The 27,879-nt window shown below is 43.1% G+C and overlaps 2 protein-coding genes and 1 long non-coding RNA gene across 9 annotated transcripts in view; 2 read left to right on the plus strand and 1 right to left on the minus strand.

The window, feature by feature from the left end:
* The window catches only part of arhgap32b (Rho GTPase activating protein 32b), a 144,815-nt gene extending 124,403 nt beyond the window's left edge, over positions 1–20,412 (plus strand). For all 7 annotated transcript variants that reach the window (XM_085173953.1, XM_085173954.1, XM_085173955.1 and 4 more), the window contains 12 exons: positions 5,910–6,059; positions 8,942–9,044; positions 10,243–10,387; positions 10,866–10,948; positions 12,186–12,293; positions 12,654–12,799; positions 12,884–13,085; positions 13,216–13,361; positions 13,483–13,557; positions 13,650–14,480; positions 14,752–15,401; positions 16,780–20,412. In XM_085173953.1, the coding sequence (XP_085030079.1) occupies positions 5,910–6,059; positions 8,942–9,044; positions 10,243–10,387; positions 10,866–10,948; positions 12,186–12,293; positions 12,654–12,799; positions 12,884–13,085; positions 13,216–13,361; positions 13,483–13,557; positions 13,650–14,480; positions 14,752–15,401; positions 16,780–18,948 (4,808 nt within the window). In that variant the 3' untranslated portion in view covers positions 18,949–20,412. The remainder of the gene's footprint in view (positions 1–5,909; positions 6,060–8,941; positions 9,045–10,242; positions 10,388–10,865; positions 10,949–12,185; positions 12,294–12,653; positions 12,800–12,883; positions 13,086–13,215; positions 13,362–13,482; positions 13,558–13,649; positions 14,481–14,751; positions 15,402–16,779) is intronic.
* LOC146509341 (uncharacterized) overlaps positions 1–27,879 on the minus strand; it is a 236,846-nt gene that overhangs the window by 59,847 nt on the left and 149,120 nt on the right. The window lies entirely within an intron of this gene.
* On the plus strand, positions 22,775–26,208 carry h3f3c (H3 histone, family 3C). The gene is made up of 4 exons (XM_085173967.1): positions 22,775–22,929; positions 23,888–24,031; positions 24,230–24,383; positions 24,836–26,208. Exons 2-4 carry the CDS (start codon positions 23,904–23,906, stop codon positions 24,962–24,964), a joined length of 411 nt encoding a protein of 136 aa, XP_085030093.1. The 5' UTR covers positions 22,775–22,929; positions 23,888–23,903; the 3' UTR covers positions 24,965–26,208.

Consider the following 27,879-nt stretch of genomic DNA (forward strand, 5'->3'; position numbering starts at 1 on the left):
AGGATACAGCATTGGTGCTTTTTTGTTTCATGCACAGTAATAACTCATGCTAGAGTCATAACAACTTGGAACGTAATATTTAAAAGCTCTTGTGCACCCCAACTTGTGATTATTTATTTGTCAGTTTATATAAATGAACACCCACAGTCTCCACCCACAGACCTTGGTGTAACAAGCCAAGGCTGCGCGGTCAGAGAAGAGAATGGAAACTAATAACAAAAATAAGAAATCCAGGACATCCACCTATGCCTGAAGCAGTAAAGGAAATGGAAGTACATACCACTTTCTCAAGAAGCAGATGCTCTGATGTTACTGTGGTGCAACAAAGGTGCTAGGATAAGGTATAAGCTATCTGAAACCTAATGAAATGTTAATGTCCTTTTTTATGTTGAAGCATTATTTGAGACAAGCTGTCATGTTCACAGTTGTGAGTGGTGAGAAACGTGTTGTGAGTGCGGCTTCAGTTTTTCTTTGGTTTTAAAAATGTTCCCGTTGGGACACCCCGTCGCTGGTCTACCCCCTTAGGTGCCACGAGCTACAAATCGTGTAATTAATGTCAGAGAGAGTTTTTTTAAAGCCTACATCAGTCCCACTATCGTTAAACTAAAAGCCTTTTAACCAGCTGGATTTCAGCTCCAGTGCCGAGCACGCTCAGCCCCCGGGCTGTCATCTCCTTTGACAGTGAGCAGATGGGAGTCTCTGTCCGTCCTCCAGAGAATCATGGTTGTTTTTGCACTTCTCTTTCTCAGGTCTTACAGAACGTTGGAGTTGTTTAAAAAGGAACGTGTCATTGTAAACTTGCACAGTTACAAACAAACAAACAAACAAACAAACCAAAACATACTTGAGGCCCTTTTTGATGCCTCAACAGAAAGTCAACTGTGCTGTCTCAGCGGTTTTGTGTGTGGGCATGGCAGCAGAAGGAATCTCTCCCTGAGGGGTAAACTGTAGCTCTGCTTTCTCCTGAAATGGAGCAATCAGTTCTTAATTCAGAGCTGATTGTGCTCCTTCATTAAAATGCTTCTCTACAGACAGAGTTTTCAACATTTTGTTGCACACAGTTTATCTGATTGGAGGAAGCCCTTAGCTGACAACGATTCAGCGTCAGTGAACACACATTGACAGGATTGGTAGCATGTTGGACTGATGATACTTAGTCGGTACCAGTGAAACACTTCCTCTTTGCGCCCCCTGTGTGCACCATAAAATCCATTCAACTCAAAAGTAACTTTCCTTTCCCACCAGCTTGTTAGTTTTTACTGTCTGCTTTATGTTTGCGTCTAAATATACTCGGCGGACCGTCAATTAAGTCAGCGTAGTTTGCAGTTTGCCTCAATAGTGTGTTTTTAATATGCAGAAGAGGCAGCTTCTAATCCGTTTTCACCTAATGGTTTCTTGACAAGTGGCTCTCGCTCAATTAGGGATGGGTACCAGTATCCGGTGCCATGATGGCACCGGTTCTGTCATAAACGGTAGTAACCAGACCGAAAAGCAGCGCACATTTCGGTGCTTTATTTCGGTGCTCTTTTTTTTCTCCCTGAGCTGTGATACACTTTAGATTCTAGCCAATCATTTTACGTTTCCAAGGATAGTAGGCGGGTCCAGGTACGTACGTTCTTTTAGAGCAGAGCTAAAATGCTCAAGGTGAAGCGGTCAAAAGTCTGGCTGCACTTCACAGCAAAATAAGCAAACTCAGCAGCCTGCAACAAGTGCTTTAAGCTGATACTGTGATACTGTGCAAAGGAGGTAACACCTCGAATCCGATGAAACACCTGGCGACGCATAGCGTTTTTTTTAAAAGCCGAGAAATGCGCCGTATTTGATAGCTTGCTGCGAGGCCTCACACCGAGCACATCTACTGCGGGTGTGGTGCCTGTTATCGGACCCAGAGTTAGCAACATCCCCCAAAAACCCGAAGAGGAGAGTCCTGGCCCCTAGCCCTGCCAGTGTAGCAGAAATGATGAGGATGATGATGCAGCAGCAGCCGTTCTTCTCTGCGTGAGTAGCTTAATGTTGTTCGTGTGTAATTTACGTTGAGTAGGCTAACCACGTTATTACATTAATGCATGTAAAGTGAACTAGTAAACATCATCATAGCTACATGCGGCTGTCTTCTTGTTTGATGGCAGATACTCCCTTCACCCTGGCCAAAAAGGCTAAAATGACCAAAGAAAAAGTGGAAAACAGTTAAACATGAGAGGTTTTTGGACAAAGTTTGTGTTTTTTCCATTGATTAAGCTGCTTCCAGCCAAGAGTGATACCATATATGCCCTATAGCTGCAGAAAAGGCTAACATTGTTATCTTTTTACAAAAAAATAGCTGAACATGAGAGGTTTTTGGACCAATTTTGTGTTCTTCATTCTTTAAGCACCGGTTTGAGCACCGTTTAAGCACCGGCACCGTTTCAAAAGTACCGGTTTGGTACTGGTATTGGATAAAACCTAAACGATACTCATCCCTACGCTCAATGGCTGCTTATTTTTAAATGATGTATACAACAGGACATCTTTGAGTTAATCCCTATCAAGGCGTCCTAAAGTCTTCACAACGTCTGTTAATCAAACGGCTGCTCAGATATTGTTACTGTCTTAACATCATCTTCCAAACGTGGCTCTTTCACTCGGGCTGTTTGTTTCTGGCAATTGAGTTCGGTAAGCAGTGGCCTACTTTTAGTTGGACTGCAGCGGTAGCAGAACGCAGTCTGGCAACAGGCAGCAAAGAGAAGCCTCGTTTTTTAAAAGATTCGGCATCTATTTAATGGAATTTGCAACTCGTACATTTCTTCCAGTCTGGAGATAACAGAAATCTGATACGAAGGTAAAATAAATATAAATCAGTGAAACGCATGAGAAGTGTAAGGGCTGTGATCTGCATTTAAAACGAGTTGAAGGAATGTGTCCTGGAACACAAGTTTTTTTAAAAACTGATGCGACACATCAGTTTTTCCACTCAGGCAAGAGTCAGTTGGAAGATATATATAAGTTCCAGATGTTGCTTTCACTACAAGAAGTCGGTGATCAGTAGATACTATAGGTATTAGATGATTTCCTCATACTTTCACTGGTTCTTACTGCTTGTTATTCTCAATCAACGCAGTCTGTGTCAGGTTTCAGTAGCTTGGATGAACAGTTCCCCAAGTTAAAGAGAAAAAAAATAACTTTCAGAGTGACAGAAAAGTCAAACAAGTAGTTAGTGTGAAGGGTTGGAAGGTATAATGATCAAAAAGAGGCAACTTAAAAAACAAAACAATAATAAGTAAAGAATGTCTTGACTGAAGTGGTGATACAAGCTGAAAGCAGACCGCTGACGTCTGTGAGGGCAGACACACAAAAGATTAGACATGGTTTCATTCTCTGTGATGACTCAGGCTTAACTCTGAAGCTTTCCAGTGTGGTGGAGGTACACAGAAGGGCAGCTGATAATGCTTTAAGAGTTTTAAAGTCATCCGTGGCTAGACGATATAATGTGAAAATGAAAAACGTTCCCAGTAAGGAAATCACAGCGCTGTTTCTGCATTACCCATCCTCTTTGTTAGGGTCGACACAGACCCAGTTTTAGGTTTTAAATGCATAAGAGTGCCTCTTAAATGTTATATTAAATAAAAAGCTCTGGCAGGTATTATGACCTTTGTGTCGTTGGGGTTGGTTTCGACCTCGTTATAATATAAGACTATAAAACAACAATTAGTGCTAAAACTGAAATTATAAACACACTCCGAGCTCACTAACGCTGTTAGAGAGAAGTTAGGGGCTTCTCTCCTTCCCTGAACAAATGGCGCCCTTTATCCCTACTGCTTCCCTGGAAAAGTCCAGACGGACAGATTTCCAGACGGAAATGTACAGACATGTAAAGCATGTATAGACCAACTCAGTTTAGTTGGTGACTTGCAGACCACACATCTCCAGTTTGTGGCATACAAACATGAGAAGATTTAGTAAGCCAAGCTTTTTTGTATCTTTGCTGAAGATGAGGCAGAGGATACAAAATAGCCTACATTGTCTTCATCCATATTGCTTGGCCAGAGGACAAAGATACATCTGACGAGGAGGTTACAGGGCTCTGCGTTCTTCAGGTTGTTTTTACAGACACCATCACTGTTGTTTCAATATTGTTCATAACAAAACGTTTGAAAAAATAATTTTCTTAGAGTAAATATGTATAAGTCTAAACAGACCCATAACACCACGGATGTTACTATAGTTGTTTTGGGGTTTTTTTATAATTCAAGTATTTATTAGATTTTGCATTTTATAACAGCAAATACAAAGATGCAGCAACCAAAAGCAAGAAGGAAACAAACAAAAACAAACAAACAAATAAATAAAAAAACAAAACAAAAACAGTGAGGTTTTAACATATGTTGTATTAAGCTCAAATGTCCAAGTCAGGTAGACATGTAGGTGCAAAAATTGTCCCACTGTTCCACCGCAGCTTCTGTCACATGATGTATTTTTCCCAGCATCTTTTCGCACGCAACATTCCCAATCATTCTGTCTTTCCACATTTTAAGCATTGGAGTATGGGAGTCCTTCCAGTGTTCCAAAATGACACGGGCACATGTTACCAATGCAGTACTTAACACTCTAAACTGGTGTTTATTTAATTGCGGCACCTCTCCTTTGTCTCCTAGTAGACATAATTTAGGTGATCTGGGTCGGTTACAAAGTGTCCACCCCTGCAAATAATCCAGTGCAGTGTTCCAAACTGGAAAAACCAGCGGGCATTCCCAGAGGGCATGTATCAGAGTACCTTTGGCTTGTTGGCATTTCCAACACAAGTCATCTCTACCAATCCCCATTCTATACAGCCTTGAAGGAGTATAATAGTATCTGTTAAGAATTTTGTATTGAATAAATTTCCCCCTGGCTTCCCTAATCATTGTTCGACAATATAGAATCCCATGTACCTTCATCCATTGTATGCCTGGATGTTACTATAGTTAATATTTACATAAAAAATAAATAAAACAAATTTATTTTAAAGATGTTTTCCAATACTCCTCAGTAATAGTAAGATATTATAACAACCTTTTTTAAAACATTGAAAATGAGAGGGTAAACTGTAACAAAAGCCCCGGGGGCCATAAGAAAAATAATGAAAACATTCTTTTTATGGATACGGTAGCTTAACGAGGTAACCAGTAGGTGACAATCAAACTGGATGATGAACCCTGTTTTAAGGGTATTTTTTTGGCTGACCCATTAACATAAGAGATGGTAGCAGGAAGCTAACATAAGAGGAAGGTGAAGTTTATTGAATACCCACTCTGCTCTTTGACTGACTGACACAGTGCACCAGTATACCATTATGCTTATGTGAGCAGTGAATGGAAACATGCTGGAGTTTTTGTGCATTTAGTTTTTTCCATGTTGTTGTGAACTAAATGCACGTTTAAAGGACATTTGAAGCTTTCATGAAGCAAGTCTACACAACTGTGTCAAGTAAAGTGACCACAGAGTGTAAAACGACTCATCCTAGCAGTCAAGAATTCTGTCCTCCCAAACAGGCAGCTTATCTTATTCACTGGATAGCGTTTCCACGTCTCTTCAAAGTAGCGAAAACAACTGGTGTGTAATTTAAGGAGCTTATGGATTTTCTCAGAGAGACTATCTGATTGATATGGGGGGGTATCTTCTCTTGAATGGATGCTCATGGATGTGAGGGACTCCTTTGTAATTCCAGGAAGGCGGTATTTTAGAATGAAGACGTTGCTTAAGGAAATTAAAGATGCATAAAAAAGGAGTTTCCATTACAATGAAGCTGAAATTCACAATGGGACAACCTGAAGCGATCTCGGGGGTTTAGCTGTAGTGCATGGATGCATCTTGTGGGAAATCTGAGCCTTCACTTATTGCTGTGTGAGGGATCTAAAATGTGTCCTTCCTTTCCCCCCTCCCTGATTCCTCAGTGTCTAAAAAGCACGGGAAGCTGATCACCTTCTTGCGCTCCTTCATGAAGTCCAGGCCCACCAAGCAGAAGCTGAAGCAGAGAGGCATCCTCCGGGAGAGGGTGTTTGGCTGTGACCTGGGAGAACACCTCCTCAACTCAGGACATGATGGTGAGTGACAGAGCATTACAAAACTGCAGCATTTGAAACCGTTAATGATATCAGTAGTGAAATCGCATAATTGTGGCTGATAAAAGCTTTTTTGCTCTTCAAATATTGGAATTTTAATGGAAATTGTGCACAGAGTGGTTACATGTTGAGCGGTTATGTAGCTTACTCTGACAGCCTACGTAAAACCTTTCATTTTCTACATTAGGATACTGCACTGGTAAGCATTCTTGTCAGCTATCTTACTTTTCCAGTTTGCTTGGAGAGTTTAGAGGCTGGGTCGCCTTAGCTGCCGTTGTTGAAGTTGGTCCAGAGCCCTTTTTGTGCCCGTTGGCCGACACTCTGTCCTGCTGGAGACACTTTGTCCCGCTGTAGCCATGGTGTGCGTCCTTGGCTTTTAGGAGTGGATGCTGTGACATCCACATGAATGCCAGGTCCCGAGGTTTCCCAGAAGAACACTGCAGCATAACCAGATTATTATTCACTTCGCCTGTTATCTTAAAGTTGTGTTTGCAAATATGAGCTTGTAGCTCATCTGTTTGCACTGAAGATGTTTGCTGTATTGAAAGTCCATCTGCAGCCTGGTATCTGGCTATAATGGTCATAATGGTGGCCTGATTACACCCTAACATCAGCTCTGAGCAGCTTGATAATACTGCTCTGTTGTTGAGCGCTGACCAGTAACTTAATTTTAGTTCATGTTGACACCAGCTTAAAAGCCCATTTGTTCAGGTTAATGGATGACATTGCATGTGTGGACGTGCAGGATTCTCATTTGGCCAGCTCATTTGTTTACAGCGATCACAGTTCAAACCATGTAATAGTATAGTCGCCTATCAGTGGCTGCTCTGTCACACATTTGTGGGTGAAGGAGCTGGACTGACCTCTGGAAATCCTGCCCTACCTAGGGGAGACGTGAGGTCTCAGTCACATGGTGCTCAGTCAGACAGTTAAGGTGTTTACTTGTGAGGAAGACCCCAGAACCAGTGTTGCCAACTCCTCAGTAAGGAAAATCGCTATTGGTTGTCCTAAAAGTCGCTAGAAGTCGCTAAATGATGTCATCGCCTAATTTGCATAATTGGTCATGCTAATGTAATTGTAACCTACGTTGTTGGAGAGAGAAATAACATCGTGGAAGAGACATAAAGTGAGTAAAAAACGTCCTAAATGCATTTAGAGTTTATTTAGAACTACAAATTAAATTTATTTTAGCAATTAATGTTTTTTAATGTCACAATTCCAACCCTGCTCCTTTATCCGGGCTTGGACTGGCAAAAGTGACCCGAAATAGGCACTCTGGTGGAGTTACTTTGTGTGTGTGTTTATAAGTAGTTTTAAACCTGATCCACAAAACAGCATAACAGTAAAGGAAGAATTGACTACGTTACAGTCAGTGCGGGAGCAGCAGCTTCGCTCATGCGCGATTCATTTGCAGTTTGGACGCACAGGTGTGAACGTCTCCTGCCCTGATAGCAGCTGGGGGAGGACTATCCTCCGCCTGGGAGCGCTTTGGCACGGGTGAGGCGCCCACGGCAGCACCCGCTGCTTGTTGAGAGTAAAAGCGATACGCGCTTTCACGTCAAAAAGACGTCATAAATAAGTCTCCAGTAACACCAGAAAAAGTCGCCAGATTTGTCGCTAGTCGCTTTTTAGAAAAAAAGTCGCTAAGGGGTCTGAAAACTCACTAAATATAGCGACAAAGTCGCCAAGTTGGCAACACTGCCCAGAACAACTGCTTCTGCAGAACGGACACCTTAAAGAACAGCCTGGATAAATTTTTATTCTGCAACTGTTTAGTTTTTATGAAGAAAAAATATTATGAAGGTTCCAAAATAAAACTGGAATGTTTGGAAAAGCTGTATTAAAAATTCCTTGCTACTGTTAACAGCACTTGGGAAATAATTAAAACAATAAAAAAATAAAATTTTCATAGGGGGGCTAATAATTTTGTTGTCATCTGTAAAAGGCACATGAATTCTACTTATCTTGCCTTGGAAGTGCCTTAAATCTGTCATCGTGTTGTGACTCCTCTGGTTCTGAAATACAGTATGATTGTACAGACGTCTGTAGGAAACAGCACAACATAAAGATTCATTGTAGCCCTTCTTGTAATTTGTATGCCATCTTTCAAAACCCAGCTCATGTGATACATCCGTGAGTAAGGGATAAAGGGTTTTCACTTCTTGTTGAACACAGGCCAGGTTAACAGTTTAAAGTGCTTTTAAAAGATGAGGAAACAGTCTAGTGATTTCCACATTTAAACACACGCTGTGCATCTTTGTGGAAAGAGATACTTGTAACAAGTTCTTCCCACTCGGTCCTCTCCTGTGCGGTAGAATATCCGCTTGTTTGTTCACATTGAATGAATGGCCTTATTTTCTCTCTGGCTACATGTGGAATTTGAACAGCTGCTTCAGCAAGTGTCCCACTCTGTCAATCTAAAATGATGTGTGAGCTGTGGGGAGGCCTCCTCGTACATATACACACTGTCCTTATCTTCCACAGACACGCTCACATAGACAAATAACATGTCTGTATTATGCATAGCTCCTGAAGGAGAATGAAGAGACACTAAGCTTTTTCGTGATTTTAGCCGTCTACCACACAATCACGGGCTCGGTGATTGGTTGCCTCACACGCTGACTTACAGACTTCCTTACAGACTGCCTGCATCAAAACAGAAAAAGGTTTAAGGCAACCTAACAGTACCAGTAAAGAAATGCATGATTCAGTATGCATATGTGTCCACTGTAGCTCCGAGAGTGTTTTTCCATCAGAAAACACACAAAAAAAGTTGGTCCACCCTCAATATCCTGGCATCTCCTTCTGTCCAGCTGCTCAGCAAAGATTGAAAATGATGAATTGCCGTTGTTTTTGTTTGACAGTGCCCCAGGTCCTCAAGAGCTGCACGGAATTCATTGAGAAGCACGGCGTGGTGGACGGCATTTACCGCCTGTCCGGGATTGCTTCAAATATCCAGAAATTGCGGTAAGGAGGCAAACACTGACCGACATCCAATGCTTGGGAGTCAGCACTCAAAGTACTTTATACAACATGTCTCTCTCACCCATTCACACACACGTTGATGCTTTCTAATGATCACACTTTAATATTGAACTTTAAGAAGCGCACCACCGTTGATCGAGGGGGCGCCCGCGGCGGCGGCTGCACTCCCAGCGCCCGGTGAGCTCTCTCTATCTCTAGGTTCTTCTTGCTGCCCAAGTCCACGCCGTCCCCCAACTCCGATATCATCATGCTTTCCACATACCTTAGCATGGAGGTGCCTTCTATGTTCTCGGGGATCCCATATATCCGTATGTTATTACGGCGTGGGCGCCCCTCCAAATCCGTAACCTTCTCTTGGAGCTGCCTCTGGTTATCCAGCAGCTGAACAATGGCATCCCTCACTCCAATGTCCCATTTCTCCTTCCATACCATGTTTCTTTCCATTTCTTCCAGACGTTTCCCCACCTCCTCGATCCTGCTTGTGGCGGCGGTAACCTGTTGATTTATCTCGTGTGTTAACTCGCTCATTTGGGCTTTCATGTCCTCTTTCAAACTTGTTCTCACGAGCGATAGCTCCTTCTTCATCTCTGCCCTCCGCCACTACTTCACTCACCACCTGTCTGAGGGCCTAGCGCTGATGTTGTGGCCTCCGCCGCCGTCTTCTCGCCCTCTTGCTCGGAGCGTGTTTCATTTCTTACTCTCAAGTCGCGTTTCTAAGCTCCAGCCTGGGGCTCGTCCCTTCTTATTTTTATCTCCGCTCATTATTCTTGAGGGGAAAGTCGCTTTTAATGGATTATATTCTTGAATTGCGGATTAATTTAGCTATCGATGCAGGAGCTCCTGTTTATGCTGCTACTGTCGCCACCATGACACCGGAATTCTAATGATCACACTTTAATGAATGCATCAGGAGCAGCTCAGGGTTCAGCATCTTGTATGCAGATTGGAATAACTGGGGATCGAACCACCAACGTTCAGATTAGTAGATGACCTGCTCTGCCAATCCTGAGCCCATGTGACACTGACATTATATCATATATGGAGAAAAGATTGATGCATTTCTGGGAAAAGATCTTTGCAAACACTACTGAAAAGTAGAACCGTTTCATGGCCTGTCTCAGCACTCACATGTTAGTTTGTTGACTGCAGTTTGTTGCTTTGTCCTTTTCTCTCCCATCAGGCATGAGTTTGACTCAGAGCAGATCCCTGACTTGACCAAAGATGTTTACATCCAGGACATCCACTGTGTTGGCTCGCTCTGTAAACTCTACTTCAGAGAGCTGCCTAATCCACTGCTCACCTACCAGCTCTACGAGAAGTTCTCTGTAAGTAAAGCACTAATGTGGGCTACAAGGCTGCTAACTGTTGCAGATTGGGCGTGACTGACTGCTGACTTTTCAAATTTAATCTCGATAGAAAAGAAATAAAACTGGTTTATCTTATAGGAATTCTTGAAATTCCTCCTCCAGTCATGGGCCATAGACACCCCTAAAATAATAGCACCGCATTCGACACACCCTGTCATTAAAAATGCAGCAAACCACTGTGTGTGACTTGGAATAAAAACTTTCTCCAAGCACACCAGAGGCATCCCTCAGGATGAAGTAAATACTTGCTGGTTGCTATGGCAGCTAGACTGAGGAGGGGGGCTTCGCGGTTACAGACCGATGTTCTGTCTGTGCCCTATATATCAGCATGAACTTGGGATATCAATGGAATGAGCTTAATGTGGACATAGCGACAAATCCCATTACCGTCCGTCTCTCCCTGTCTCCTAATCTCTTGTTTTGCTTTCACTCGAAGGAGGCTGTATCAGCAGCGACAGACGAAGAACGACTCATTAAAATCCATGACGTCATCCAGCAGCTTCCTCCACCGCACTACAGGTTAGTGTAGAGGCACATCGCCCCCCATTGGCAGGCTAAGGAGCTGCAGGGTTACAGACTGGCTGTGCATTCAGTTGTCTGTCTGATGGTGTTAGAATCAGAGCTTTCTGTAATGCTGTTGCTTTGAGTGGAATCTTTGTCTGTGTTAGGATTAATTGAATTTCCCAGACTGTGTGAAATTTGCAACTGGCATTCCAATCGGGATTAACCCTTTAAAGCCAGTGGGAGCGGGCACGCTCTGTTTTGCGTAACTATTTTTAAATCCCGGTAGCTCTGCAACCACGTGAGCTAGCGCAATAATTTTTTTTGCATATGAAACTGGAGTTGTACTTACATCTTATGCCATCAGCTTGTCCTCGGTCACAGTTTCCTTCCACATACAGCTTTGCAAAAACTGCATAAAAAGCACTTGCAGCAACACAAACATAATATTCCAGAAACACGCTTTGCCGATCAGATCAGCTGTTCATAACACTTCCTACGTTGGAATAGACGTCAGCGCGAACTTTTGCATGTCCGCCATGACCTGCCTGAAACCGGAAGTGACGTCATTTTTGCGGAAATGTAGTTTTTTTTTTACCATCAGGGCCTCATGAGCCTATACTGGTGTTTTTAAAAGTTATCTTTGACTTTATGACTTTCTCTGTCGTTTCTGGGATGCTTAGGACTCATATCGCACTGCTGGAAATAGTTTATTTTGATGCATATGCTGCTTTTTTTTGCAAATTTGCATTATAATATTTATTTTCGTTTTTCCTGCAGTTTATAAAAATTGGTGTATTTCAAAAATAAAACTATGAAGACACTCAAAATAAATTTCCTGTGGTGAGAAACTATTTTGTGCAACTTTTTTGTATTTACAGTTTTGAGGGATAAGCCTCTTAAATTTCTCTAACTAGAAATATATGTTAAAAAAACAAAAGCAATTTTCAATTTTTTTGTAGTTTATTGCACTTTTTTGCAATTTATGTAATTACTATGCACTTAATGCAGACATATTATTAAAATCTGGGCTGTAATGGTTGTATTGATGTATAGCAACTTGAAATGCTCCCAAAAATGGCTCTACAACATGTAAAAATATAATATAAGCTCTGGCGGACTTGGTTCTATGGTAGGTCTTAAAGGGTTAAAGGACCCGAGCCAAACGCTGATGCTCTGAAGACATAGTTGTATCATGTTTGTTAGCGTGCACATCACTGATGGAGTAAGTTGAATCTGAATATGTGATTCTTAGGACCTTGGAGTTCCTCATGAGGCACCTTTCCCGCCTGGCAGCATTTAGCTACATAACCAACATGCACAGTAAGAACCTTGCCATCGTGTGGGCGCCCAACCTGCTGAGGTGAGAGCTCATCCTGCTTTCTTTCATTGTGTTGAATACATTGTAACTCTTCATCTGTTCATTTGCTTAACTGGCTGGGCACCTCAGGTCACCGATAATGATCTTTTTAAGTATAAGAAATAAAAGTTGCTGTTCTTTTTGGTGCCACACACTCTGGGCTCTTAGACTGGGCTGATTTCTAATGTTTGCCACACAAAGTACACTCTGTCTGGTTTTTAAAATGAGTCATTCTGCCTGAATTGAAGCAGCCATCACATGTTGGAAATTCATCTCAGAATGGTTTTACTCAAATTCCAATTCTCTTTAACTGAGGTAGAGGAAATTTCACTTCTGTTTTCCCGTTTTCTCTTGTTGTCTCAGGTCAAAACAGATTGAATCCGCCTGCTTCAGCGGCACAGCAGCCTTCATGGAAGTTCGAATCCAGTCTGTAGTGGTGGAGTTCATTTTGAACCATGTTGATGTGCTTTTCAGCACTAAACTCAGCTCACTAATAAGAGAGGGAGCAGGTACATAGACATCCCGCCAGCGTGCACACATCAAGCTAAATTCAAATAATTTGCCACTGATCTGTTTTTCTGCTACATTGTCAGGTCACAACTCTTTGTCACGGCCAAAGTCCCTGCTGGTTTCATCACCCTCAACAAAACTTCTAAGTCTAGAGGAGGCCCAGGCCAGGACGCAGGCTCAGATCAACTCTCCAGTCACTGAAGACAGCAAGTACATTGAAGTGGGTGAAGGTCCAGCTGCTCTGCAGGGCAAGTTCCACACCGTCATTGAGTTTCCCACAGAGAGGTCAGCTGTTTTCCTGTTTTGTTAATGTCTATTATAATGGAAAAACTTTGCATGGTGCTCCTTCTGCTTCTGCTTTCGAAAGTTATTGAAACCAGCTGCCTTTCTTGTCCATCATCATTTTCTATTATAGGAAGAGACCGCCTAACAAGTCGAAGAAGTCTCCTGTAGGTAGTTGGCGTTCTTTCTTTAACCTGGGCAAGTCTTCCTCTATGTCCAAGCGGAAGCTGCACCGCAATCCCAGTGAGCCTAATGAGCTAAAGGCTATGGCTCTCGCTGGTGAGTGCTCACGCCGCATCTGCAGTAAAATCTGTCTGGAGCTAATCAGCGTTGTGCAGCAACAAGAGCTTAACAAACTACACCAAAGTGACAGCAGTGAATGTTGATGGTTGTGTTTCAGGAGGAAGAGGAGACACTGCAACATTAAGGTCAGCCAAAAGTGAAGAGTCACTGAGTTCCCTGCATAATGTTGAAGGTAATTATTTATGATCTCCACCTCACTTAAACTTGGATTAGAAAGATTAATCAGTCGTTATCTTTATCGTTTGTGTTCTGTTCTTCCGCCAGGCGAGTCCAAGATGTACCGTCCTCGGCGACCGCGCTCCAGCAGCGATGCTCTGTCAGCCTCTTTTAACGGCGAGCTGCTGGACAGCCGGCAGCACTGCAACTCGTATGATAACCTGGATGGCACAGAAGACAGCGACGGAGACGACGGACCCATCTGTGTGCCTGCTCTTATCTCGCCTCCACGCTCAGCAGGCGAAGACGTGGACCTCAGCCCTCCAGACATCGGGATGGCCTCCCTGGACTTCGACCCCATGTCATTCCAGTGCAGTCTCCCTGACACCTCCTATGCCTTCCCCCTGGATGACTCACCGGTCAGGGCTGAGGGCTCCACTTTAAAGAGGAACCAGGGCAACATCTGTGGCAAGACCAACGGCTCTGATCTCATCTCTGCCTCCTACATCAGCAGCTTGACTTCCCCGCTATCCACAGATACCAGCGTGGCTACAGGGGAAAAGGCAGAGAGCAAGAAGCTGACTGCGTCTTACTCGTACACTGATAAACCCACACAGGCCGTGTCACCTATTAAATGTGGAAAGGCCGCCAGTTTGACACCTTTTGTCACTTCAGACACTTTGTCCACAGAAACGCGTGGGAAGATTACAGCTGGACAGGCTGTCTTTCCACAGTCTTTATCTTCTCCTTCGATATGCAAGGACTCTCCTACACTGATGGGCAGTGTATTGCTGAAAGTAGCTGAGCCATCGCTAAGTGAAGCTTTTCAAATGGAGCTGAATTCTAAACTGGCGGCCTTTGACAGTGTGGACAGCCGAGAGGTAAAGGGAGAGGACGGCGTGCAGCAGGGACCAGCCGCTAATAGCCAAGAGCACCAAGGTAGGGCAGCAAATGAGATGCATACTTTCGACCTGTTCTTTAGATGAAAATAAAAGTAAGGTGTTTGTATGTATTTTTTGCCAGGTTTAGCTTTGCAAGGATTTCATCTTAAACCTTTTTCTTCCGACGTCTGAGCACCTTACTTACTCCCCGCCTTTTCCCACTCTTAAAGCACCTTAAAACCTTCCCTCCTGCTCCACAACCACCTAGAGCTCTCTTGCTTATTCATGCTTCAACTATAGTTCCCTTGTGTTTTTTGTGTTCCCACTAGGAGTCACAACTCTGGACTCTTCAAAGGACCCAACCCCTTGTTCCCTCAACTCTACAGCACCCTCTTCTGTCCCTCCTCCTCCACCTCCTAAAAATGCTGCCCGTATGTTGGCCCTGGCCCTGGCCGAGTCTGCTCAGCAGGTGTCTCAACTGCGGTCTTCTGAGCCCTCAACACCGCTGTCTCCTCTGCAGCCACATGAGGCCTCCAGCTTCCAGGACTCGCCACATCCTTTTGTCCTACAATTCCAGACTGCCTCAGAAGACGGAGCTGGACGAGGAAGTACTCCCCCACCAAACAGTGCTGCTACAAGTGTGATCGCAGTTTCATCTCATCCCTCCACTTCCAGTCCTTCAAACAAACACCAGCCACCAGAGTTAACCAGCATGATCACTAAGCCATCAGACAGTGCCAAGTCTTCTATAACTGCATCGCAGCCAGAAGTGAACTCCCCACCGGACACTCCACTTTACAATTGTGCCCCACTCTCCACATCATCCAGCCGGACTTCTCCAACCAGGAAAAGTCCAGAAAGACAGCAGCCTGTGACAGGACCAGTCCCACTTCATAGTAGCTCATCCAATTCCACTGCAGCCACAACCCACAGTGGCAACAGCAAGGAGAGTGGAATCTTACAGCAGCATGGTCCTGAGGTAAGGATATCATGTTGGCTGGTCCCAGGAGGTCCTAGCAGTGAATCTCAAAACTCACTGTTTTGGGATTGAGTATGTTCTCAGCACCACCTCCTTTTTTTAACAGAAGTTATCCTCGGTGTAGGCTGCAAGTCTCTACATGTATGTATATATTAGGGGTGCAACGATACTCGTATCGATATTGAACCGTTCGATACAGTGCTTTCGGTTCAGTACGCATATGTATCGAACAATACAACATTTTTAATTTATTTTATCAACTTTCCTTCTGACGATGCTGTCTGTGTTGAGCGCTCAGTGGATCTGCGCTCGACAGTGCAGCCTAGGCAGAGTAGTCGAACGCAGATTCACTGAGCGCAGGGCAAGCTAGCAGACAGAAGTTAAGGTCTCGTTGCAACATGGCAAATTGAACCTCCCCCACCCTCATTCAGATCTGGCGTTTGGAACTATTTTGGTTTTCATGTGACGTATGACCCTGAAGGTAAGCGCGTCATGGACAAAAGTAAAACAGTATGTTGGATGTGCCACGCAATGCTCAATTACATTGGTGGGAACTAGTGCGTTAGCGCAGTTAGCTTGTTAACGTGTTGGCCGTCCAGCCCCACGCACGGGGCGATCCACGGTAGCTCGTTAACAGAGATTTGCCGTGTTGTGGCGTTAACGTCATTTCAACGAGATTAACGCTGACAGCACTAGTGGGAACACAACGAATATGACTGCACATTTACGCCGACAGCATCCTCGTGCAAAGACAAGTGGAAGCAGACAAAAACAACAAGCACACATGCTACAAACTTTACCCGAGTCATGTAGACAGCCGTTAGCACATGATTCTCCTTATGGGGACCTGATATGTTTAATATGCTGCTGAGAATATAGCCCAGAGGAAGCGTATAGTAGAGCTTTTATTTTGGAAAGAGACATTTCTCTGTAATAAACTCTGTTTTCCAAAGATGAGTGATTTCTTGATCAGATATGTTTTTTTATTTTGTTGTTTCAGCAACATTAAATTTAAAAACTGTACTTTTGAGTTAAAATATATATTTATAATTTTAATAAATGACAAATTAAAAAGGCATGAACACCTTTTTTGTATCGAAAAAATATTGAACCGTGACACCAAAGTATCGAACCGAACCGTGAATTTTGTGTATCGTTGCCCCCCTAGTATATAGGTATTTTTTAAATGATTGACTGTATACCACTACTACTCTGCATTCAAACACTCTGATACTTCAGATACTTACAGTTCATATTGGAAAAGTCTTGTGCTATTATAAAAAAAATGCACAACTATTATTTTTCTTTTCTTTCTTTGTTTATTTTCCTAAAACTGATATAAATAATAACTTATCCTGTGTTGGCCTCTTTTTCTCAGGTCAAACCAGAGGAGAAGGCACCACCCCCAGTTCTTCCAAAACCACCAGAACAGCCAGCTCAGAAGCTGAAAAAATCAGTCCCACCACCCCAAACCCAAACTCCGCAGCAGAGCCAAGCCCAAATACAACCTCCAGCTCAGACACAGCCTCACACACATTCCCAGACATTAGTCCAAGCCCAGCCTCATCTTTCAAAGGCTAGCGCAAGAGTCGCACCCACCTCTGCTGAGCCTGTGGAGAAACCTTGGGAGGCCATAAAGCCAGTGCAGCCCTGCGCAGAGTCTGGAAAATATCACGACTCCTACGGACCCACTCCTCCTGCCCCTCCTGTTCGCACTATAGAGAGCAAACTGGCCACAGCAGCACTCAGCCAGAGTGAAACCTCCTACCATATCCTGGGTGAAGGTCCTCCGCCTGGCCATGTGGAGGATGCTCTCCCTCACCACCCTCTTTCTCCTCGTAAATCTTCCACGCACCAGCCAGCCTACCTGTACCACGCTAAAGGAGAACCCATCCTAATTGATCCTCCAGGAGCTGCATACTACCACCAGAGGTCTGTAACTGTGGGCCCGCAGTCTATACCACACCACTACCAACCAGACAGTGTCCCTCCACATACCTATGTGTCAAAGTCTGAGCCTCAGATACCCTACAGTGCCCGAATAGATAACAGATACAGCACTTTAGGCCCCAGGTCCTACCATCACTCCATCAAGTCCAGAGGAAACCCCAGGAGTGTTTACCTAGCCCCAGGGCCTGGGCACCAGGGCTACAGTCACGACAGAACCCATGGCTATCCCACCATCCGCAGAGTGCACTCGCTCCATGTTCCTTCCAGCATTCGCTCAGTGCCCATCCAGAGGACTGAAGTTCCTCCAGATGACGACATGTTCTTCTACCACCGACCGGTGTACCAGTGCAAAGCCTACCAGCAGCCCCCGCAGCAGTCCTCGCAGGCAGACTACCACGTCACCCAGCTGCAGCCTTACTTTGAGAACGGACGAGTCCAGTACCGCTACAGTCCATATTCTGGTTCAGGCCCATTGGAGGCGCCTTTCTACGACATCGACCCATACGGCACTATCAGAGTCAGGCACCTTCACTCCTACAGCGGCCGAGATGCAGGAACACTTCCTGGGCGTCCTGGTGGAAAGGCGACTGGGTATCACTACCTCACTCGCCACATTCTTCCTCCTGGGAAGGAGCACAGTTTTGTGAGCAGGGACATGCCCCCCGGGCACGGGAGCAAAGAAGTTGCTGCTTACTTATCCTGGGACCCAGAGGAGTCCGAAAGGTTGCGTATGCATTCTATCCGCAGGGAGAGCAGGGCCAGGCTTAAGGTTAAAGGCCCCGTCCTCTCTCAGTATGACAACGTGGGCTTGTTCACACCAGCAGATATATCAGGCTATGAAACCCTGCACCTGCGCAGTAAATCTGACCCGGGCAAAGCTGTGCTGATACCGTCTGAGAGCAAAGACGGCCGCTACCTGCCCAGACAAATGGTGTCGGACCCTGAAGCCCTCATGTATATGGAGACTGACAAGCATGTCCAGGGCAGCGGAGTGGGTGACAAGCCTGATGCACTTTCCAAGCAAAGCAGCTCCAAGAAATGCCAGTCCTCTCACTCCCTCCCCTCTGCTCTGAGCCACAGCCTCTCTCATCAGCAGGAGAGCGGTCGGCACGAGGCCAAGTATGAGCCGGGAGATGACGGCAGCAGGTCGAAACACAAGAGGAACTTTCAGGCGCGCTACGAGTGTCCAGATTCTGACCACCACCAGAGCAAAGTGAAAACATCGAGCGGCTTTCACAGCACAGACGATCAGTCATCAGCCCCCAGGGAACAAATCGGCCGCTCCAAACCCGAGCGATCGCACAGCGTCCGAGAGCAGCACTACAGCCAGGCCAAAGCAGACCTCGACAGAGACTACTCGTGTCAGAAACACAGCACGAAAGCAGTGCAGTCCCACTATGACAACTTGGACGATTACCACCCAGTACCTCAGCCTCACGCCCCTGTTCAAAAACATGGAGCGTCCAGCTCCTACCCAGCCCCAGGATTTCCAGTGAGCCACAACAACAGAGCTTACTCCACAGCTCTCGGTCAGGGGGCCTTTATCCAGACTAGCCTGGCCATGCAGAGGCCCGAGACAGAGATTCATACAGAGTGAAGCGTTTAGGGGGAGGTGTAAAATAATCTTAAGCTGTGTAGAAGAAAGACTCTGAGCTATGGTTGAGCAGCCTCTGCAGGACAGTGGACTGATGTATCACCAATATTTTTGCTTCTCTGTATTTTTAAAGAATTGTAAAGAATATTGTAAGACTTTTTACAGAAAGTCCTGAATGTATACCTGAAATTATTGTCCATGAGGTCTTGTTGTTGTGATTGATTGAGACAGTAGCCGGTCATAAATGTATAATGATATGAAAGACGTGAGGTACTTTTAATAGGAACCACAAAAATGTAAATTATATATACTATATATACAAATAGAAACACTCATAAAAAGGGATTTTAGTTTGGTTTTTGTTTTTTTTATATGGTGTGTCGCTGGGTATGAGCATCAACTGGGACTAAGGTTTGCATTTTAGAAATGCATGCACTCTATCTCTTACAGAACAGTTCTGTGTACTTCTCTATCCATTGCGTTCTCTCTGGATGTCACAGCACAAGTCGTTTCAGGAGGAGGATACGTGTAGGTCGACGCAGGGCCTCCTGCTAATGCGACAGAAGCAGCGTGTCCATGTTTGTTTTGAAGAATCTGAGCAGGAGGTTAGATGAGGACCTGCAGCCGGGTACTTTGAGTTAATGTAGTGCTTGTCAATGTCTTTATTTTCTCTGACTGTGCCATTTTTACGTAACTTTGTTATAAACTGATTACAATGACTTCTAATGGAATGTGTTGGTACTCGTGTTCTTCATTAGAAGAGGGACCAAATGACTCGGCACAGTTCTTGCACATATGGGATAAAGATGGGAACGTGGATGAATGCCTGTTGTAGCACCAGAACTGTAAGGGATTGTTTTTCTTGTCCCCACCAATCAGATTGATGGTACTTTCTGTGCTAACTGAATAAAGCTGGAAACAATGAACAATGTGGGGAAGAACACATTGTTGCTGCTTTGTTGGGGAAAAACTTGGATGAGCCTTAAATTTTGTTCCTGCAATCCATACATTTTATTTTTCCTGTCATAATACATAAATGCATGACGATTCTCGATATGTCAAGGTTGAAGGATTATTTTGATTTTTGTGGGTTATTTAGTTTCGTATCACCTTGATGGTTCTTTTTTTTCTTCTTCTAAGGATATGTGGGACAATTTTCTTTTCGGGCTGGAAATCAATGTATAGTACATTCATTTGGTATTATACTATAAGCCCTTTCGGGGTAAGCATAATGGATGGATTACAATATGTTTCAACTATGTCCAAATCCAGGTTGTACTCTGTAACTGTTTAACTTCTATATCGCTTGCAGGTTCTGCTCCTCTTGCCTTATGTAAAGCCTCTACCTTTTCAGATGGGGCGTTGATGTAAGGCATTATGTACTTGAATGTGAAAACACTCGTCTCAAAATAGAAGTTATCTACAGTTAGATATGAAATAAATAAAACTGTTCAGGAAGAGATAGAATCCATGGCTTTTGTGTGGCTCTGAATGTTTCTTGAAAACAGAATCGCAGATATCAGAAGTGTTACGAGTGCATCTTTATTAGTGACGTCACTAGAGTGATGACTGATGCTTTGAGCAAATAAAGAGCTTGAATATAAAGACCGACCGTCGACAAATTTAAAGTCTCCACACTTATATGCTGATGAATACAGGTGGTATATTTCAAAGTCCACGTGTAGCTGTGTGAGTCAGCCTTTCCCCTCTCTCTGAAAAAGATAAATAGAAACGTTCATGGCGCACTGCATTCATAGCATTGCAGCAGCATCTTCTAATGTAGTGTCTAGTGTCTAAAAGACACTCCTGTCTCCTACAGTTTGCCCTGCTCAGGATGTTGAACACCAATTCCTGCTGACAGACCATTGCTGCAAGAAACATGACTGTTTTCTCCATGTAGCCAATTATTTACTACATGAATGGTAAATAGTAAATGGCCTGTATTTGTGTAGCGCTTTAAGGACCCCAAAGCGCTTTACACATCCAGTCCATCCACCCATTCACACACATTCACACACTGGTGATGGCAGCTACATTGTAGCCACAGCCACCCTGGGGCGCACTGACAGAGGCGAGGCTGCCAGACACTGGCGCCACCGGGCCCTCTGACCACCACCAGTAGGCAACGGGTGAAGTGTCTTGCCCAAGGACACAACGACCGAGACTGTCCAAGCCGGGGCTCGAACCGGCAACCTTCCGATTACAAGGCGAACTCCCAACTCTTGAGCCACGATCGCCCACATGATTGAAATAAGTTATTACAGTAAAAAGTAGGTGTGGCAAAACATTGCAGTTTGCTGAAATGAAAATAAACTATACTTTTGACAAAAATAAACAATATTGTGTTCCCTATAATTAAATGTAATTTAGTCTTTATTGGTTCAGCTACATTTACACACACAGCTTACCTGATGAGGCTTTGATGGACAGGTGGGATGTCTACATGACTTTGAGCCAAATGAAACTAAACTGAACTATAATAACTTTGATGTAAATGCGCTGTGATGGACTTCTTTTCAGAGCAACACGACTTACTGAATAGCAGAGTGTTGGTGGCTTTATGCAGCTCTGCAGTTGGAGACCCGGCTCAGTAACTTTACATGGTCTGGACTTTGTGGCTGAGTTGCTCTGGTTTCTTAAGTTTGCAAAAACACCAGTTACAACTGATGGTGAAATATATCGGAAGGAACATTTTGGAACAGTAGCATCTTATTGCAGGACCATGCTCAAATTACATTCAGTGCTTTCAAATGTTTATAAAGCCAGAATGCATGGATATGTCCTTTTGTTTTATACACATGGTGCAACGGGACTGAAAACAACTGAAGATTCACAGGCATTGACCAGTTATTTGGCCCATTTCCCCCTCCTGTGGATGAAGCACAAATCTCTGGGGTAAGCTGTTAATTGAAAAGGAAATGCTTGCTGCAGGAGAATCAAGAGAATGCAACGTAATCCCTGGCTCAGGTGTGATGATGTAAGATGAGCAGAATGCCTTATGTATTTTAAAATGACAGCTCCACAAACCTCATGGCTTTCTCAATTTGACCAACAGGGGGATCTAAAATGCATAAGAATATTAATTCCTTTCCAAAGAAACATTTATGAAAACATAAAGCATATATAATGAATCAGCTTTTTAAAAAATGAATGTAATTGTCTTACCCCAACTTTGGTATAACGTCTAATGCTTAAACGTGACCAACATGAAGGAGAATGTGCTAAAAACATCATACCACCACCACAAGAACAGAAACTCTCAGGTTTGGTAAGAGAACTGCAGAGTTTGGAGTTGTGCTTGTACTTAGTTTTCCCTCCTGTTTCATATACTGATCAGAAACCTCGTGTAAAAAAGACAATTACAGTAGGACAGCTGTCATGTTTGTCATCTAAATTCAGTTTCTAGTTTGAATTTATAACGGAGATCCATAATTACTAAAACAGACAAGTAATATTTTTTCATTTCGGTTAGCGCACTTACATTATATTTTTAGCATGATAAAGAGAAATATTTGTATTTTTTAATTAATCTGGACTAATTTATATTGCGAATAACAAATATTTGGTTAATTCTAAAAAGTGTTATCCATTTCCTTCTCATTTCCCTACTGTTCGAAGTCAAAGTGTGCCTTATTCCCTGATATTTATCATATTATCTCATTGGTTTTGCGTTTTACATTTCTTAACACGCGATTTTGAGGCAAAGCGTTAAAAAAAAAAAGTCGAAAACGTAATTATTTTATGATTTTCTTGATCTAGTGTTTTCTACATCGTTGGAGTTTGAAGGAGAAAACTTGAGGAAATGAAGTTAGATTGTTTACAAATGTTACCATTGCATTGTGGGAGACAGATGATTGACACGGGCGCCATTTTGCTCCCGCTCGCACTGCTTCCATTGTGTGAGAGATAGTAAATATCTGACACTGCCAGACAACCAGAACACACTTCTATCCTTGCGAAGAAAAGAGACAAAATTCACCCCCGGTAAGTAAAAAATTCCTTAATTATTTCTTAACTAAGAACAATAGTCACCATTTGGTGAAGAAAATAGAGTAGATAAACTTATTTTTTTGCTTTAATATCGTGTTTTTTCGATGGTGTTGTGAAAAGAGAAAGCAGCTTCCCCAGGCAGAGAAAAACGGCTCAGTACTTCCACTGCCGAAATATGTAGTCCACTTTCAGCGGCGATTTCTACCTCGCTTTTTCGCTTTAAAATACCTCTACTTCATCCGTCTTTGACTGTTTTTCGATACGCTCACTTGTCTACTACGATTTGTTAATGCTCTTGTGAGCACACATTTTCTGTTTTGGTGGGAAAATGTCAAAGTTTACATCCCGCTCGTTGCCTGTGTATTGGTAGGTTCGTTTCGGTCTGCGGCCATAATCTTGCGGTATGAGGCGGAGTTAACAATACTTGTCCCGCCCTAAAATACTCCTGGCTGAAACATCATTGGTTTGGGTGTACAGTGGAGCCACAGCTGATTGGTGGGATTCAGAGTGACGGCCTGTTGAAGGTTGTGATTGGCTAAATTGGGATCCCACAGTCTCTAGATTGGCTAAAGTCTTTGTGTTTGTGCAGCGGCCAAACCCGGGGGAAAAGTTTTATCAGGAGGTCCAAAATGACTTAGGAACCAAGTATTTATAACATGTTTAATTATAAATCCGTTAATAATTGATACAAAAATATTAAAAACTTAAAATGCAGAATTACTTGATAACAAATAAAACGAACTGCTAAAAGAGGGGAAGTTGTATGTTTTAATTACTTATATATATTTCAGAGCTGCTGCACTGAATATTGGAAACTTTAATTAATTTAGTTATTTATCTGAGTTCAAGGCCACTAGCTTAGCAGGATCATTTGTCCAGTGTGCAACGATTAATGTCATGATGAAGTGAATAGAAACAGATACATTGTTTGGGTTTTTTTGTATTCCGTCAGGTGATACTCTGTCGTAATGGCTCGTACCAAGCAGACTGCTCGTAAGTCCACTGGAGGAAAGGCTCCTCGTAAGCAGCTGGCCACCAAGGCTGCCCGCAAGAGCGCCCCTTCCACAGGTGGTGTCAAAAAGCCCCATCGTTACAGGTAACATTAATTTTGAGTCACATTAATTGCTCCCTATCATATCAGAAGTTTAATTAGCAATCCTTACCCTGCAAATTCTGCACGGAGCCACAAAAAGTATTTTAATTAGGGAGACTCAGCCTTAACTGTCAACATTACTGACAGGTGTAAAAATAAATAAATAAATGATTGTACTGAGCTTGAGGTCATGCGTTTCAGGCCTGGTACGGTGGCTCTGAGAGAGATCCGTCGATACCAGAAGTCCACTGAGCTTCTGATCCGTAAGCTGCCCTTCCAGCGCCTGGTGAGGGAGATCGCTCAGGACTTCAAGACTGACCTACGTTTCCAGAGCGCTGCCATCGGAGCTCTGCAGGTGAAGCCACACTGCTATGTTGGATGTGGGAAGGAGGTCCATGCTGTTAACAGTTAGTTTTTTTGCTAGTAGAAGCTTTGACATCACTTGCCTTATTCTTCTAAATTTGTTTGATTAGGGTTTTTTTTCCCAAACTGTTTTTTAGCACTTTGTACAATTAGCGGCACTAATTTTTTGATTCATCAATGTGCCTCTGTGGAGAAGTTTCCAAATGTTCGGTCCATGAGTTTAACTTGTAATGTGAACTCTGAAGGGTATCAGCATATTACATGCAAGTCTGTCTTGTCCTTTGTTATGACTTTTAAGGGGCTGTTAGAGAATTTCGTGCTTTCAGCTGTCGATATTTAAGGACTACACTTAAACCAATGCAGCAGATCAAAGTTTAGGTTCTTTTCTCTTATATTAAAACATTAATATGTACTGCTAATATTGTTTGTGTTTGTCCCCTGCAGGAGGCTAGTGAGGCGTACCTGGTGGGTCTGTTTGAGGACACTAACCTGTGTGCCATCCATGCCAAGCGTGTCACTATTATGCCCAAAGACATCCAGCTGGCACGCCGCATCCGTGGAGAGCGCGCTTAGATGGCCTCCCTGATGTTTCATCTCTGTCCTATTTTTCTTTACCCATCCCTGCCTTTACGCGTTCATTTTACTCCATCCACCCACTTCCACCCGTCCCTATTCCATTCTCTCCCCAGCCTACCCAGCTTCTCGGTAGACTTTAGAGTAATCTTGATTATGAAGAGATAGAAATATGTTGACGTCTGATCAATTTGTAATTTTTTTTGTCTTCACCAAATGTTTTAGGGTACCTTCTTCGTGCATGTAAAGGGTTGGCAGATCAGATGCACATGTGCACACATAGGCAAACATGCATCCATGGGTTTGGGAGCTACTTCAAATCTGGAAGCCCATCAGTAAGCTCACCTGGAGTTGAGCAGGTGCAGTTTTTGTGGCAAACGGAGCCAAAGCAGAGGGACAAGGCCGAGGGGTTAGTCTGCTTAAGGGGAGCTGCAACTTCCACAGCAGGGTGCTATTAAAACTAGTCCCGAGGCCTCCGCCCCCTCTGAACATCCTCCTGCTCAGTGCGTCCTTCTGCACCCCGACTCTCCTGTTGCTCTGCAGCTGTGGCTTTTCAGTGCACCTCCGTCACCTGTGCAACCTGCTCTTGTTTGTTTGTGTGCTCCTGTGAAAACTGATCTTCCAAACCAGCTGTGCTCAAACAAAAATCTCTTGGTTTCTTATGAATATTATTGTTGTGGATATGGTGTCTATTTTTTTTTTTTTTTTTTTTACACATCTAATTCATAGAGAAGCATCTCCTCCTTTACCACTTATACAGTTATCAAAATAGAAGTAAAAAGCAATTAATAGTATCAACATGATCAGTTAGGGTCTTTTTGTTTGCAGTGATTTGTTATAGAAAATCAGGAAGGGCTTCTCCATTTTCCAAGGAAACTTCAATTCTAATGGCAGCCACAAGGGGGCGGGGTCTCACTGTCTCCTCTTCTGTTCACTGTAGATTAGTCGTCACATTCAGCCTCCGTCTCTCTCTGTCACCACAGATTAGCATTATACTTGTCACACCAGTATGAATTGACATAGTGAACCTCTGCATGTTTAGGGTCTGTGTGTCTCCTGCAGCTTCTCTACACCTGAGCATATAATCTGTCCCTTATCAAAATTCTGGATGCACAGTATAACCTCATACTTTTTTCTTTTATATTTTTCTTATTCCTTGAGATTGTCAGACGTATAAATAAGCTGATCTTTGTATTTTCCAAATTTCTCATATTATGGTGGTAATAAATAGATGTTAAAACACATGGATGAGTTTGTGTGTCATGTTTGCGTTACGTACGCTGCAGTTCAATCTGAACAGAAAGCTGTGCTGTTTATCAGTGCAGAGAAGCCGAACTTCCACATGGGGGAGACCTTAAATAAGGATTTAACGGCCAGCAAACTCGTCAATAAAAGACTCCATAAACATAAGTGACACATGTTCAAAGAAAAAGTAGGAAAAATGCTGCCAGAACATCGTACAGAGCCTCTAATGGGGTCAGGGTTGTTTTCACAGGCAAAATATTTAACTGAGTTTTGTGTAGTAAAAAATGATGTATTTACATAAAATAAAAGTATTTTCAACACTGTAATCACTCATGAGTGAGTAAGGTGAACAAATCCTGGAGAGACACGTGGGTGAAAGCACCACGTGTGGCAAATGAATACAGGTGAGAGGTGTGAAAGAAATGTTATTATTGGACATACAAAACTATGCAGGTCACAGTTTGGCATTTAGCATGTTAAGGTCTCAATGTGCCTGTGAACTACTTCAATGGAGTCCAGTTTTTCTGAAGGAATCTGAAGTTTACTCGATTAAAAAATGAACTCTTTAAGCTGCTTATTGTCTGCTCCTCAGTTTCAGTGGGAATGCTTGTATAGATGAGCATAAGAGATTCATGTGTCCTGTGTATAAATAAATAAATAAATAATAGGCAAAATACAAACAAAAACTTTGAGAATTACCTCCCACTGGTGTCACCTACTTTAATATTTTTAACTGTCGCATTTTGTTTGTTTGTGCTAGTTTGTTCCACAGAAACCTGCAAAGCTTCTAACGTCAGGGTGAGTCCTTTCTTTATTTCACAAAAGACAGACTTTACAATAAAACATGACAATGCTGTGCAGCTCCTCATAAAGTAGGACACCTGGTCCCTCTGTTGTCAGCATGAAGCTGTAAACATTCATTCTTTGAATCTCCACTGGAGAAAATCGACATGTACACAGAGGGAATGCAATCCACGCTTCCCGACGCATGTTTCTACTGTATATCCTGACCATTTACTATTTCCTTCCCTCCCATATCTGGTGTATTTGGAATAAAATATTCTCATCTACTTCATATTTCATTATATTTTTATTCTACTAAGTTTCTTCTCAGAATATGATAATATAAAAAAATACTGAACATAAAATGATTTGTTTATTATAGTAAATTAATCTATTATAGTAGAATATAGTAAATGATAGTAAATTAAACTAATCTATAGATACAGAAAAACTAGATCCTCAGTTACTGAGGAAGTGAAGTGAACATCTTTATCTAAGGTGGAGAAAGAGATTTCAGTTTCGTTTTACTTAATGTATTTTATGAGTATCATTATTATGCTTTAACAGAGAAAGCACATCTAAAAGCACTAAAACTGAGCAACTCTGTCCCAAACGTTGAGCAATACACTCTCCGGATCATCTCGAAACTTGAGTTTGAATTAAAAGATCCCTGGATAAGCTAATGGCTGCCTTTTCTGCAGACAGAGATAACACTTGCGTCCGTGTTGTCTATGGTTTTTGTGGCGTTCCTCAGGGCTCAGTTTGCTTTTATTTTCAGTGACATGCTGCTACTCAGCCAGATCTTTGATAGCGTTCCCCACCAATGCTATGGAAATGACACCGTTAGAGTCCTCACTGCTATCCAAAAGCAACATCGATTATCTTAA

The sequence above is a fragment of the Neolamprologus multifasciatus genome, chromosome 10, assembly GCF_963576455.1.
Source record: "Neolamprologus multifasciatus chromosome 10, fNeoMul1.2, whole genome shotgun sequence".
Classification (NCBI taxonomy): Eukaryota; Metazoa; Chordata; class Actinopteri; order Cichliformes; family Cichlidae; genus Neolamprologus; species Neolamprologus multifasciatus.